The sequence below is a fragment of the Quercus lobata genome, chromosome 3 (genome assembly GCF_001633185.2).
Source record: "Quercus lobata isolate SW786 chromosome 3, ValleyOak3.0 Primary Assembly, whole genome shotgun sequence".
Taxonomy (NCBI): Eukaryota; Viridiplantae; Streptophyta; class Magnoliopsida; order Fagales; family Fagaceae; genus Quercus; species Quercus lobata.
In genome coordinates this window covers 54,603,332-54,618,879 of record NC_044906.1, presented here as the reverse complement: position 1 = coordinate 54,618,879, position 15,548 = coordinate 54,603,332, and the positions used below count along the sequence as shown (strand labels likewise).

The 15,548-nt window shown below is 36.1% G+C and overlaps 1 protein-coding gene across 1 annotated transcript; it reads right to left on the bottom strand.

Annotated features, from left to right (window-relative positions):
• Positions 1 to 407: 407 nt before the first annotated feature.
• Positions 408 to 5,923, bottom strand: LOC115982279 (lipoxygenase 6, chloroplastic). The gene is made up of 9 exons (XM_031104834.1): positions 5,274 to 5,923; positions 4,334 to 4,611; positions 3,998 to 4,235; positions 3,561 to 3,893; positions 3,276 to 3,361; positions 3,077 to 3,184; positions 2,035 to 2,336; positions 1,543 to 1,809; positions 408 to 1,351 (listed from the first exon to the last, which is right to left on the bottom strand). Exons 1-9 carry the CDS (start codon positions 5,656 to 5,658, stop codon positions 592 to 594), a joined length of 2,757 nt encoding a protein of 918 aa, XP_030960694.1. The 5' UTR covers positions 5,659 to 5,923; the 3' UTR covers positions 408 to 591.
• Between the last annotated feature and the right edge of the window lie 9,625 nt (positions 5,924 to 15,548).

Here is a 15,548-nt window from a genome sequence, read left to right as displayed (position 1 = left end):
CAACCCAAATGAAAAGGTCCCCAAATAAACTCAACACATAATAGAGTATTGGCTCAACCTCAGCCAGGCCTGTAGTAATGCTCACATTTTTCAAACTAGGCTTAATCCAGATGAGCTTGGGTCAGACGCATTTATCAACATCAACTATGACACTTTAACGCAGCAGTTGCTTCTCATTGTCTATAAAATCTTATGGTTCTCTTACTTATCAGTTATCACAGTTTGATATGGGCTAAACTACAATCACACCCCCCTCCAACCCACAGGCTTGTAAGAGGATCGATATGGGCTAGACTACAATCACCCCCCCTCTCTCCAACTCACAGGCTTGTAAGAGGATCGCCCCATGGAATAGGTTTATAAGATAATTACTGCTTTCCTATTGGGGAAGGAGGTACCAATTGAACTAAAGATCAATAAACTCTAATTTTTCTTTACTTATTGATGAACCATTGTAAATAAATGCATTATTTTTGTGCTGAAATTACTTATTGATTAACCAGTGTCAATAGATGGTTAGATACATTGTTTTTGAGCTGAAATTGGCTAATGACATGAGAATGTACGAAACCTTCACACTAGCTAAAGCCATCAGATAGAAATGCTATTGGGGATTCCCCGACCAGTTACTCCCGGACCTGATGTGGGAAGGAGCAGTTCATACGGAGGAATGCCTGCACCACTTCTATTTTTAAGATGATTGCTTTTATTTCTTTGGTGTATTATCTCCTCTATCTCCTCTAATCTAGCAGAGAATCTATCGAACAGTTTCAAAACTTCATGATCATTGATCCAATGGTTGTGTAGTGGATTCACCTGACCCAGGTACTCTTCATCTGGGGAGTGAGTTGACAGGGTGTCTTGAACTGCCATTATCTTGGTGGCTTGTAGTTGAGTTGGCAACGAAGACAGGAAAGTATGCTGCGGGTTCATAATAAACTTCTCGTAATCAGGATCATTTTCTTGTGGAATGAGTCTTCTCATAAGGGTAGGACGGTTAGGCATATATCCTCCGAATGGGTACTGCCCAAAGTTTATAGCTGCATGCTGACCAGAAGCAATCCAAATCATTGTGGAAAGAATACCAGATAAGTCCTCCTTGGTATTGAGTTTAGGCCACCAGGGCTCATTCCTTTTGTCATAGTGACCTTTGTTCTTGATTTCATTCCACCAGGCTTGGAGTTCAAGATCAGATGTTACAGAATTTGGCTCAGAGTAGAAGTGTTCAACATACGATTCTACCCATTCTTGAATTGCAGACCATATTAGAAGGCCATCTGCAGCATAAGGGTAGTCTTCAATTACAAGTTTCACACCACAGGGCATTGAAGAATCCTCTACTGCCATGCCCCTGAAACAAAGACAAGCATTCATTAATTATATTGTTTACTCTACCAGAAGGCCAATAGTAAGCTGTGAGCCTAAGGAAGAAAAGTTTGGAACCATGATAATACGTTCAGACTAAGCCGCCAGAGGTAGTGGGGATTTAAAGGCATCAAAGAATTTAGTGTTTTAATGTGTGCATTAGATTTAGAACCATACCTCCGAATAAGATCTGCTGGCAATGCCTCCATGTCAAACCGCCACAGACTCTTGTAGGCTGCAGAGCTAAGCTCCATGGCATACTTTCCTGGACTGAAACTAGCCTCAATTATTCCCCCTCCATTTATTAAACTTTGCCGTGCGAGTGCGTTAATTTCTAATGTGTAGCGCATATGAGGGTGAAGCAGCTTGTAAATGGGGTGCATTGAGCTGAGCTGCCTATGAGTTGCGATTATATAAGGCTCCATGGAAGCATGAGTCTTCAACCTGTTCACAAATAATCAACAGATCAGCAATCTACATGTCTTTACTACCTTTATGAAGCACGCAACCAAAATCTGTGTCCATTCCCAATTTTCCTTAGGCCAACCCAGGTTTCTAGTTCTGATACTGTGGTCTCAAATCAGTTCCTCTCTAAGTTCCCACATAATCTGAATTTGGTGAAATTAATTTGATAGGATATAACTTGAAACTTAGTAGATTTTTAATTACCAGTGATTCACTAGTTGATGGACGCCAGCATCATTTGAGCAAACATGAGCTTTGGCTAGCTTCCAAGTCCAATGTGTAGTAGCATAATGCCCATGAGTGTAAACAAGTTTATTTCGAAGCGATGAAGGTGTTGGAGGAAGTGAAAGCTCGATAGCTACAGGCCTTAGAAAACCAGTCTTGGTATAGAAAAAGATTGTCCTAGAAGCATAAGATTTCCTCCCAGGCAATGCATTAATCTTCTTAATGAACGGCAAAAGCATGTCATGGTAATCGAGTATAAACAGTCTCTTGTCCTCAATAGCCTGTATTATCAATGTCAGAGACTCGTAAAAAAGTTTATCAAATGTCAGATAGGCACAGATTTATATATGGAAAGAAAATAAATGGTTCCATAGAAATTTTTTGGTCAAGTTGCAAATTACAACCACTAACTTTGGCATGTTTTCAATTCATTCATTTAAAGGTTTTTTCAGTCATTTAACTTTAATCTATTTTCAGTTTGGTCCTTTTGTCAACTTTTGTCCACTCTTGTAAATGGACATACGGACGACATCAGAAATAAATGGAAGTTTAAGGACTGAAATAAATAAATAAATGACTGAAAAAAAAAAGAAAGGAATTTCTATCTTGTATAAAAAAAAAAAAAAAATGAAACGTAAAGGACTGAATGAAAATAAGACGAAATTAGGTGTAATTTTTAATTTAGCCAAAAATTGTATACTTCTGGATTTCTGCAATTGTAGTTGGTTCAGTCTTTCAAAAAGAAAAAAATTCTGCAAGTTAGAATTAGATACGCCCCCTGGTTGACAGTTTCATGTTTGTTTATAACACATTTGAAAAGAACCACAAATAGGATGTTGATAAAGTTATGCACTTTGCTAAATAGATAACAGAAGATGGCATGAATATCAAAATATTCTTTTTCTTCTGAGTCAAAATTAAGGGGCCTGCATCATATGAATTTCTAGAAAATGAACCATCGTATATAAGAAAGAAGGGGTGATATAAATCCATATATCTTAATGGAAGCACGTATCAATACCTCTTCCACACAAAGTCCATTTAGTTCTTGCTCTATCAGTTCCTTTGTGAGAGCTGACTCTGGAGGGCCATAAACAGCAGGGTCTAGCTTGCTGAGAATTGGAAATTCCTGCAAATACAACCAACTCAAGGACTCCCTATAAACAACTGGTGAACAAAACGTATACAAGATAAGAGATGATGGATTACTTTAATATTACCTTCAAAATCTCAATGTTCACTGGATTGAGCCCAGCTAAAGTCTGACGTGCAAACTCATTGTCTCGCAACCAAGCAAATCTATCTCCTGGATGTGTAATTACATAAGGTGCAAGAAAGAGATGATGTTTTAGAGTTTTAGATCTGAAAATTGTTTTTTTTTCCCCTTCAGTAATAAATGATTAAATATGGTATGACACTTGACAAAGTTTCTGTAACATAATTGTAATATATGAGCCTAAGTATAACTAGAAAGGAGATAGATGGAGCAGAACAAGCATACGAACTTTTTATAATGGCTGGGGTTTCATACTTCAACAACGTTTGGCCGATGCTCATAACCTGTTTCATCATCTTGCCCACAAGTGGATTCTCAAGTATATCTTTATGCTCTTCATCTTTCAAGAGAAAACCATCATTATATAGCTTATCAATATCAGAAAAGCACTTAAAAGGGATGTCCGAACTAGACATTGTAGCAGCAATAGATGGTATAAGATTGTGGAGCATAGCTTTCATCCTTCCAGCAGAGAAAGTATTCTGCTTAATCTCCTCAAAAGTTTCATCTCGAGGAACATACACTGGATGGGGCTTTTCAATTCTACTTTCAGAAAATGGATCTATTTCATTTCCATGCAAGTCAAAAGACACATAAATAGTATTAGCTATAATGAGAAACTGAAACATAAAGCTTTGTGCTATAACACTTTAAAGAACAACATACCTGACTTTGTTGGAGGTCGGCCAGTTCTACAGCGCCTAGGATAAGGCCTCTCCTCTCCCACCAGAACTGGCCTAGCAAGATCTTCATCCTTGTCTGGATTACCCAAATCATTATAAACATCATAATCATAAATTCTATCATGTGGCTTTCTCTCGCCTTTCCCATTACCCCGAATACTCAACAAGTCTTCACGACGAAGATCTTTAATGCCAGGTGGTGTTTGTGATGGTAAAGATGCCTGTTCACAACAGTGTCATTATTTGGGCTTTAATTAAGCAAAACCACATACTGAACATTTAGCAAAACAAAATATTTACAAAATCACATGGTTCTTACTTGATTTTTGAAGATAATTCTACTTTCAGGATTATCTTTCCTTGAATGGATCCATGTACTTGCTGGGAAGAAGATGGGGCCTTCATCAAAACCATGAATGACAATCTCCAATAAGTAGAACTCCTTACTGTGAAGATTTGTAATGAGAATAGCCCCAGGACATCCAAAGTCAGAGGGGACAGTGAAATTAGCAGCATATTCAACAATGTGTGAATTGGTCAATGGCCTCGTTAACCAGCCTCTTACAGAGGACTCCACACTCTTTCCTGAATTTGAAACTGTCAAATGCAGATTATTCAGTTTCAGTGATGGTTAAACAGCCTTGATCAGAAAAGACCAAACTGAAAGAAATTAAGCAACTAATTTGGGAAAGAAATATGTACTAGCATGCCTTTGACAACCCAAAAAGACAAGAAGAGGAACAACATATTATATTAATTTAAAAAAAGAAAAAAAGAAAAGAAAAGAAGAAAGTTCAAACTTTCTGTATGCACCGAAGCAATCAGCAAAAAAATTCCCTTTCCATAAAAGCCAATAAAAAGCTTTGATGACTAAGAACTAGAATCAGAGATCCTCCATGTATATATAGAAGATGTACAAGTATCTTTACCAAAAAAGAAAAGAAAAAGAAGATGTACAAGGACAAACTGTGAAATTCAAGAGCTTAAAGTACCACATAACTAACATAAAAAAGATTAGAAAATTAAAAACAGAAAAAGAAATCAAAAGCCCACTATAGGACAAGTTGGGCAGCCTTCAAAAACCCTTTTTTCACTTTGCTTAACACCATCATGTTGTCTATATATGATTCAGACATACCCAAAAGTCCACTTGTTTTTCCTGTATTCACAAAATATCTTAAGTTTTTTACACATGGTTGCATGAAAATACTCCATACCCATCAGAGAAAGCAAGCACAAGAAAAACACTAATTACTAACCAGGATCAATCTCTTCGCTTATAAGCTGAATGATGATGCCTTGGCCAAAGCCATTGACAAAGAACTCCCACTGGTCCTCCATCTTCTCCGTGAGCGTCTCCTTCATCTTCTTCCTCACAGTGACCACAGCTCTCACTTCGATCCCACCTCCTCCCAAAGAACCCAAAGACCCATTACTCTCTCCTTTGCTCTCCAATGGACTCGCAGCCTCCAAAGCCTTGTCCCCACTACTAATCACTGCCCGGACTGACCCTTTCCCGTTGACCCTCAACTCGGGTACTCTTAATCTAGACCTCCTACTCTTTCCAGCGCCGGAAAAGGCAGCCGGAGATCGCCGGACGGCGATGCCTGCCTTGGAAGAACAGTCTGGTTTGACTGTAAACATTTTTTTGTGTGTATGTTTCAGAAAAGTGAAAGTGGAAGTCTATAATATACAAGGCTGTAACTCTCTCTCTCTCTCTCTCTCTCTCACAATAGTTGCTGTACACTTGTACTTTGATTTAGTCGTGTGGGAAAAAAGGTTTTGTATTTGGTTATTGTTGTTGATGATTTGGGTTTTGACAGAAGTGTGAGATTAGTAGGTGAGGTGATGAGGATGCATTGCCCGAAGAGTAGACTAGACCAAAGAAAGAGTGGCACTGCAAAAACAGTCAACTGTAATAGTGTGTGTCTCATTCATATGATACAATGTGGTAATAATTAATTAGTAGCTGTTTTTTTTGGAGAAAGTGCTTTTGGGAAATGAAACCGAATCTCGGATATATACGCGTGGAAGAACGGACCAATAGAGAGCGTTGGATATGGGATGGATGCCGGAGAGAGAGAGAGAGAGGTACGTACGCGACTTTTTCACCTGTCGGTGTTTATGAAAGTAGAGGTATATGGATCATTGGTATGCCACCTTTCACAGCATGGAGCAGTACTGTAGGACTATAATAGATTTATTGGGTTCCATTTATGAAAAATTGCAGGACCACCACGGTCAATTTCACTAAATTTTCATGTGATTAGTAACCGGTGTGAGTTATGAAAAAAATAATTTAAAAAAAAGTTAGCTTAAGTAAAAGTGATCATCAATAAATTATAGTCTGTTGTCATATATATATATATATATATATATATATATTCTATCTGAAATGCTTACTCTCGACGTGTCTGGTTTATAAGGGACAAAAGTTGGTGAAGGAAAAATTGGATTTATTATGGCAACTGTAAACCATAAAACATAATAATCAGGACAATAATCTAAGTATACTAATCAAAGGAGATTGAAACTTATGGTGGATATGGCTCTAATACCAAATATATAAGTAAACGAGAAGAAGGTGTAAGAAAATTATGGGAACTGGTTAAGAAAATATAATGCTAAAGAAATATAGAAGATTACTTGAAAGCATGGAATAGAACAGAGAACTAGATACAACAAATTGGTTGATATTATTAGATTCAACAGATATTTTACATAGGTCATAAGGACTTCAGAGGGGGCTATTTCTCACCCATACAGACATACAAAGAGCTTATTTATAGACAACAGAATGCAAACGAGATTCAAATACAATTTACAATCTGTATTTTTCAAGATGTTAGGGGCCTGGCTTGTGATTGACAAATGTTGATGGAAGTAAAGGCCTAGCACTTGCTTCTGGATAAGCTTATGTAGAATTAATAAGTTCTTCTAACAAACGTAGATAAGGCTGAGCTGCTTTAGGATGTTTTCGGGATTTTTATTTTATTTTATTTAAGTGTTGGAGTTGTTCAGTCCCATCCATCTCTTCCTTGGAAATATTCTTCATCAATGTCAGCATTAACATCTGGGTCATGGTTATCATAATAGAGGTCATCGTGACTAATAAAAGGATTGGACATTTTCCAATGATCTTCATGTAGCCATTGTTGTCTACAAACTTCTAGATCAATTGGTATTATTTTAGATAAGATTCCCTTATTAAGGGATTCTGCCTTTGTAAGAGCCTGGTAACAAGATACCCAAGAAGTATCCATGTGTGAATGGAGTGTGTCATTTGGGTTAGTGACCCAATGCATTTTTGATGAGTGAAAGATTCATTCTGCTCGGATATCAATTTTGGAATTGAGCTTAGTAATTAAATATCCTATAATAATCTTGTGACCAAATCTTGGATGTACAGATGAGATATTTTTTCCAATCTCTATTATGAGCATAATTTTTTAGAATTTCAAACAAGAATTTTTGAAAATATCTATTTTCACGAGAGGAAATAAATCTGTAAAACTCTGGTTCAAAATGAAGACACAGATAATACTAATTGAGTAAATACCAGTTACAGTCCTCTAATAACTCTTCCATTTATTCCATCATAAGTTCAATAGGATAACAATGCTAGGATAATATAAAATTTAGGGTAAATTATAAATTACACTCCTAAAGTTTGGGGGTGATTAGATTTTACACTCTAACGTTTTAAAACTTGAATTTTACCTCCTACATTTTAGAAGTGTTTGGATTTTATTTTTTCTAAATTCTGAAACTTTAAGGTGTAAAATTTAAACACCTCTAAACTTTAGGGGTGTTGTTTGCAATTTAGCCTTCTTTAAACTATAAAACTGCATTTTTTTTATTAATATTTATGGATTAATGGTTAGAATCCAACTAGAAAAAGAAAAAAAAAAAAAAATTTAACACCTACTTCAAAGTTCATAGTCAAAGGTAATATTTAAACAATAAAAACTAAAGCGATACGGTACTAGAAAATAAAAAAAGTTTGGAGATATAATATTCTTCATAATAACAAACTTGTAATGATATCGACAGTGTACATATATATATATATATATATATATATATAAACTAAATAAAAATAATATTGCTCCAATTAATTATAACATGTTATATCGAAAGTTGTGTGAAATGCTGCATTAAAATGTTATACATACACATCTAAATTACAATATGTTCTCTCTTAAAAAAAAAATTACAATATGTTTAAGTATCACATTATGATTGGTACACTTAATTACTTTTTCTGCAAATAGTCGTGGTGGTCTCATGTATGAGTGCTGTAACCCAATTACATGTTGATACCTAAATATAAACTGTCCTTAACACCAATCCAATGCTGACACTTGTGCCATGGCCAGATAGGAGCGAGTTAAGGCACGTGGAAAATCTGTCTCCGAGATCATTCTCTCACATCGGTATTTCTCTACCTCATGAACAGCATGCCATTATTCAATTACAAGAACTGGATCTGCTCAACGTTTGAACTGGTAGCTAGGAAAGCCAGCCATGCCAACTTTGAACTTACATGACTAAACAATAATTTCCACTCTTGTTTGATTCACGTGGGCTTAAAGAATATTAATTAGAAAAATCACTTGCTAACCTCATGCAATCTCTCTCTCTCTCTCTCCATCAACAATTTTTGGCAGATACTGTATCGGATGATGGTCATGATTCTAGATGAAAATTATTTAGTCGATTATTCTAATTATTTCTTAAACATACATGCAGTGCATCAAAGTTTCTTAAAAATTAGATGATACAACCTGAGAAAATTTCAACTATCTGACAAAAGTATTGATGAAGATAATCATAAGCAGTGGAAACGATTTATTTAGGGTCTATTTGAGATTCGCTTATTTTGTTGAAACTAAAAATTTTTTGTTGAAAATATTGTAGATAAAAGTAAAAGGTAGCTGAAATAATATAATTAGATTTATGAATAGTATCAAAAAGTGCAATGAAATTCATAAATAATACTATAACAAAAATAATTTAAATAGTAAAATAAACTAATTTTTTAACTTTTGCCAAACACACGTTTAAGCCAACTTTTGTGTGGATTTGTAGCGTAATCATGTGCATCAAAAGTTGACCTGTATGATTTTAGAGCATCTTTCTGGATCTTCTCAGTTCAATGTTTTCAACTTTTTGCTTTTTTGGTGATAATTCCTTTGTTTTTTAATCAATTACGTCTAAGCTTCTCTTTTTGTTGAACTTCTTAGCAAATTCTGTAACTTTTAGATAATTTGATAGATATAATAGAGACAAGAGACTTGTATTTTGGACGTCTCTTGACTGTTCAACAATTTTGTGGATCATCTCAGTTCAATGTTTTCAACTTTCGCGTTTTTAGTGATAATTTCTTTTTTTTAATCAAATATGTCTTGGCTACTCCTTTTGCTGAACTTGTTAACCAATTTTATTATTTTTTGATAATTTGAAAGTTACAATGAGGAGAAGACATGTATTTTGGACATATTGACTGTTCTAACAACTTTGATTTTGACCCTCTAAAAACCTGCATTACGCATAATGTGGCATACTGTCATGCACATATATATTGGATGTGTTTGATTTTTTTGACCCTAACAACATACAGACATTCGCATTGTTTATATTAGTGTTGATTAACTAGGATGCCTACAGCTCAGTACCAAATGGTAAATGTGTGCAGGATACTATTGTAAAATAAAATATATAAAATTGATGATTAAGGATAGCTTAATACTTGTTAGGATGCATCTTAAATTCTTAACGTCAGATGTCTTGATTTTTTTTTTTTTTTACATTGGGCTGGATTTATCACATTTACAGGATTCTATTGATCATCTAATTTTTTGTAATAGTCTAAACTTTCTCCTCACTGTATCATCTAATTAAAGAAACTTTAATGCACTATACAAGGATAATTAGGTATTTAGGTTTGATCTGGAGTTATTGAGAGTGGTTTATGGATTCCATTAGTATATAGATCATCGTATTAATCGTGGGATTGTTATAAAAATAACAAACAATCATTTTAATTAATTGCATTTTAAAAAAAAGAAAAATGTTATGTTCACAATGTTTTCACAATATTTTCACAATAAATTCTAAATGACAAGTTGTATAGGTTATTAGTTGTGAAGAAACAAAGTAATTTTAGTGGTAAGTTTAAATTAAAACCAATAATAAGTAATTATTTGTAATTTGTTATGAAAATATTGTGGACGTACCACTTAAAAAAAAATTATTATCCTCGTCTTCAAAGTGAAACATAAACTGTGAACCACAATTGGCAGTGGCAGATGGTGCAGGTTAGTTGAGCCCATCGATAATTATACTTTATTCCTTAAACCAATGATTTGGAAACAATAGCACCTTGGAAAAAAACGCTCGGGTTAGGTCCACAATCCCCTCCGAATCTTTTTCTTCTTCTCCTTCCTCAAGAATGAGTTGGGCTGAGGAAGCTCCTATTAAAGGAGTGGCCACAAAGAGCGGTTGAGTATGGGGAGTACCTTTAGGAAGTGGAACACCCTTCGAAATAACGAACCCTTGGTAGGCAACATTGATACGGTGGAGCCGAGGATCGTGGGCTTTGATTACGTACTTGGGAGCTTGAAACGCGAATGAAATGGGTGTGTACCCAAGAATTAGGTGGGCTGCTCGGAGTTGACCGTCAGCTTCGTTTACATACACCTCGGCCTGCAGAATCCTATCTAAACCCTCCTTGTTGACTAAATTGAGCTTGGGTTTAGTAGAACGCTTATTTGCAAAATCATTGAATTAGAATAAAATTTCGTCAGAGACAAGGATGTTGGGAAACAAAAGAGAAATGCAAACCAAGACACATAAATCTACGGTTATACCCCCACCTGGTTCTCCCTCCTTAGTCGGACAGGGTAGGCCATCGTGCCATTCCCCAGAAAAGATTAGGAAATCCTCCTTCAATTTTTGTTTGAAGTGGGGAGACACTGGATTAACCTCACTTCGGGATGCCTTGACTTAAGGTAATATCCCTGCCTTTCAGATGGTGCAGGCTGTATACCCAATTCACATCGTGGTGGGTCAAATTTAGGTTCATTTTCTCGTTTAAAGCTTCTATACTCCTCAAGACCCTAAACATATTTGGAGCGCACTGAGTGGGAGATAGTCTAAAGAACCTGAGGTAATTCCTAGTAATGGTACCCATGAGAATGATCATCCCTCCCTCTATGAAGGCAATCATGGGAATGACCACCTCTCCTGTTTTCCTAGCTCCTACCCACTCCCCCTGGGCAACGTACCTCATGCCTACTATTGGTGGGATCCTATACTTAGCCCTAAAACTTTCCATACCCTCCTCGGACTCAACCAAACGTTTGAACTTACCCATTTTTCTAAGAGGTTTTGAAGAAAAATTAACAAGTTTAAAATGAAAACTAAGACGGTTTAAGAAAACTTACAGGTTTAAAAAAATGGCCCTTGAACAAATTTCTAGTATTTGTAGACGCACAGGGAGATGAAAGAGAGAGACAGGTTCAATGTATGAGCTCTAGGACTGTGTGATTGTTGAAAGTAAGAAAAAGAATTGATTTGAAAAGCTATTTATAGTGGCGCAGAAGTTACAAGCGGGAAAGTTCCCGCTTGTAAAACGAGAAAAATCCTCCACCGTTTGATTTACATCCTACCGTTGAACGTGGGGGACAAGGGCGCCGCCAAAATTTAATGATGGCATGCTCTGGACGCCGAAGCGTTAGGAGCATACCTTGAGCAGGTAAAAAGACATATAGGAGATCAGGAATACAAAATAGGACCATAAACAAGATGGGTTGAGGACGTCAAAATCATCCTTTCCTCCCGAGGAGTCGAAAAACAAGATTTTGAGGGGTTATTGTGAGGGCCAGTTAATCAGGAGGTACTATTAAAGCTGTACTAAATGGGCCTATGACCCAATCCGAGGACATTAGCTAATCCGAGGATGGCCAGATGAGGTTATAAGGGGAACGGTATAAGGAGAAAAGTAAAGATAGTATGAGATAAGTCCAACGAATGTCCGAGGAGAAAAGCCATCTCAGAAACAAGGGTCCGAGGTCAGTAAGAGTACCATATCATCATGGACTTTCTTCAAAGTTACATCACAATTAAGAGTTGGAAGTTGGACAAGGGGTAAGAAAAGGGGAGGGCAACAAATATCTTCAAAAAACTGCTACCTTCCCATTAAATGCCTCCCAACTAACTCTCTGGAGGCATTAATATGGAGGTGATACTTGAATAGTGGTCGAGCAGCCTTACAGCTATCAGTTGATGGTTTTGGGAGGTGTTGGATGGGACAAGAAGGAGTTCCCAGAATCTAACATACACGTGTATGGTAAGGATGATACCAAGATTGTAGTATATAGCATGAGAAGATGGCCTAAAAAGAAAGGATCGGAGAAAATCAAGAAATTTTTGTAATACTATTGTGAGTTTTTGTAACTTTGTTCATAAACAAGACATTATAATATAAGCTCCTCAGGTCACTTCGAAGACAGACTTTCTTATCTTACTTGTGATTAATAGCCTTAAATTAGCAAATTTTATCGTTTTTCTTCTGGAGTAGATCTAGTTCTTTCATCCACGCTCTACAAATTTATTGTTTGGGCTTTTTGGGCTAAAACCCAATTCTATATTGGGTTCAATCCAAATTCAGTCCTTACAGTATCTTTGCACCAAGTGGCTCAAATTCTTTAAAGACTTTGGTAAATTACATAATTATCCTAAACTTGTGATGATTTCAAAGTAAACCCTATATTTTAAATAGTTTTAATAAATACTATAAACTCTTAAATCTTTTTAATCTGTAGCTTCATTGAGTCACTATTGATTAAAAGTGACATAAATTCATATAAATTGTGACTAAAACTTATCAAACACACACCAAAAAAAAATTCTTTATAAACTATAAAACCTTTGATACACTAGTAGTCATTTAATTATTGTCACCAAAATATTCACAATAAAATTGATATTATATAAATTCGTGCCATGCTTAAATCATTCCATATCATATTCTGTATAATAAAGTTGTACGTAACATGCTATGATTGCATCAGGTAAACACTCTCAACCTTTATAATTATATATTAAAAATAATGTGAAACTTTATTGCCAAAATTTTGAACTTCTAAAAAACACTACTCTTACACCATAGAGTTAAATTTGAAACTACCCCAAACAATAAAGTAATTATGTAATTTACCCAAATTATTAATTCAAGGTTTTTTTTTTTTTTTTTGGAAAGAGAGTTTCAACCTATGACATCCACTCCTGATGATAGTTTTTTATCATCAAACCAACCAATCAATTTTTAGTGTAGGTGGGGATTGAATCCTAGATCTCTTATACAACCATCAGAGACTTTACCAGTTGAGCTAACTAAAACCCACTTTAATACAAGGTAATTACTAAGATAGTCACTTTTTTTTTTTGAGAATCAAGATAGTCACTTAATGTAATCACATTTTTAAAACTCAATTTTTATTATATAGTATATGATTTAGTACCCTAACAGCCTAACATTTCCACGTGCCCATGCTTGGCCCTCCAAAAACATTTACTTTAATTTGTCAATGTCCTGCAACCACCAACGATGCCATCCATCACCACCAGCAACACTTCCTCTACTAATGTCTTTTGACCATCGATGTTGTTCCTTGTTTGGCCACTATCCAAGCCAAGCTCTTCCCAGTCACCTATAAAGCACGGACGCGGCTGGGAGGGTACTGCACTAGAGTCCAACGTGGCTGGACACAGGGTGCGACATCTGATGTGGCTGCCTACGCGTTGGTGCCGCGTTTGAGCTTTCTTTCTTTTTTTTTTTTTTTTTTTTTTTTTTTTTTTTTTTTTTTTTTTCATGGATTCGCATCGACTTGGCTCGATTCGCGCCAAACCAGGCAGATTCGGCCAAAATCAAGCTGTATCGACTGAATCGGGTTGTATTGGCTGACAACCGAAACGGTCGAAATGGACCAAAATGGCTGAAACAGGCTGAAATCCGCCTTGAATCATGCCGAAATCGGCTTTGAGTGAGGCCCAAACATCCTAAATCTGTCCTTCCTTAATTTTATTCTAAATATTTGTTACTTCTTTTGTGTTTTCTTTTTTGTTTTGTGTTTTGTGTTTCTTGCCTTCTTCTTTCTTTGTTTTGTGAATCAAGGCACAGTAATGTGTTTTTTTAAGAATATTATAATAGTAAAAATATATAGAAAATATAAATAAAAATATTTTTAATAATTTTTTAATCGCCACACCCGCACCCAACTTTTTCAAAAATTGCCGAGTCCCGCACTAGCACTCAAATCCTGAAACGCACCCATGCTTCATAGTGCAGTCACACATTCATTCCAAACTCAAGTTGTATAAAATATCTTAAATATTTATACCTTGGTTTTATGTAACACAATGGCCTTCCATGGTTTCTCAATCTTTTTGGGTACTACAACCAGTTTACTAGCTGAACTTTAGGCCATTCTTAGAGGCCCTCTCAATAGCCTTGTCCGAAGGTTATAAAGACATCGTTCTAGAAAAAGATTCATTTTGTGTTCTTTCTACAATTATTGTTAGCTAATGCAGACTGCTATCCACGGATTTCTTCTACCCTGGTTTGTGATTGCAAAGAACTTAAATCGAGCATTGCGAATTCAACCAAGAGGTCCAAGACGTATACCGTGAAACCAATGGTTGTACTGATATTTAGGAAAACAAAGGTCGACAACAATCCATAAAAGGAAGTGATACACAGGCAGTGTACTTAGGAGGCAATAAAACTTCATCTAAACTCACATAAACGTAAAAATTCTTCAAGGTAGAAAATGAAAGGGCACTTAATGCAGCCATCCAATTAAACATAAAATGCAAAAAAAAAAATACAATTTTAACCCTTCAAACGAAGGATCAACCTCATCAGAAGTACGTTGGTTTCACTCTCTCCAAATGGTCCATATAACATAGTATGGAATGGCCCCCGCCCCATATTTCAGCAAAATAATGTGTACCAAAACCCCCTTTCCAACATTCAACAAATCTACTACCCTCTTTGGCAAACCCAATGGATTCAAAAAAGATAAAATTCCAAAGACCATAATTCTCGCGCTCATAGTCGCAAAATAGTAGTAAAATCCTATGTAGAATGCGGTCTCCCCACTATGCTTACACACGCAACCCCACTCTCCAAGGCATATAAGGGGAGTGTCCGGTAGTGAGAGCCTGATAATAGGACTTTGTATATACCACCCCTAGCGGGGATCCAACACAGCTGGTCTTCCTCAGCCCTATTAACTCTAGAGTAGAGAAGACCGGAAAACGATTAGAACCTTCTAAACCTCAGCAGTGACCTCATTTGGGGTTTTCTCGGCATGAAGGTGTGCAAGAACACCCTTCGTTGCATAATAATCGATAACCTGCAGGTAAAATAGATGCCAAATTTAATCAAAATACAGGCAAGTTAAGAAAACAACAACTGCATGTAATAAATCAAGATGAAAGAGTGAACAATGGTGAACTTTAAAAGG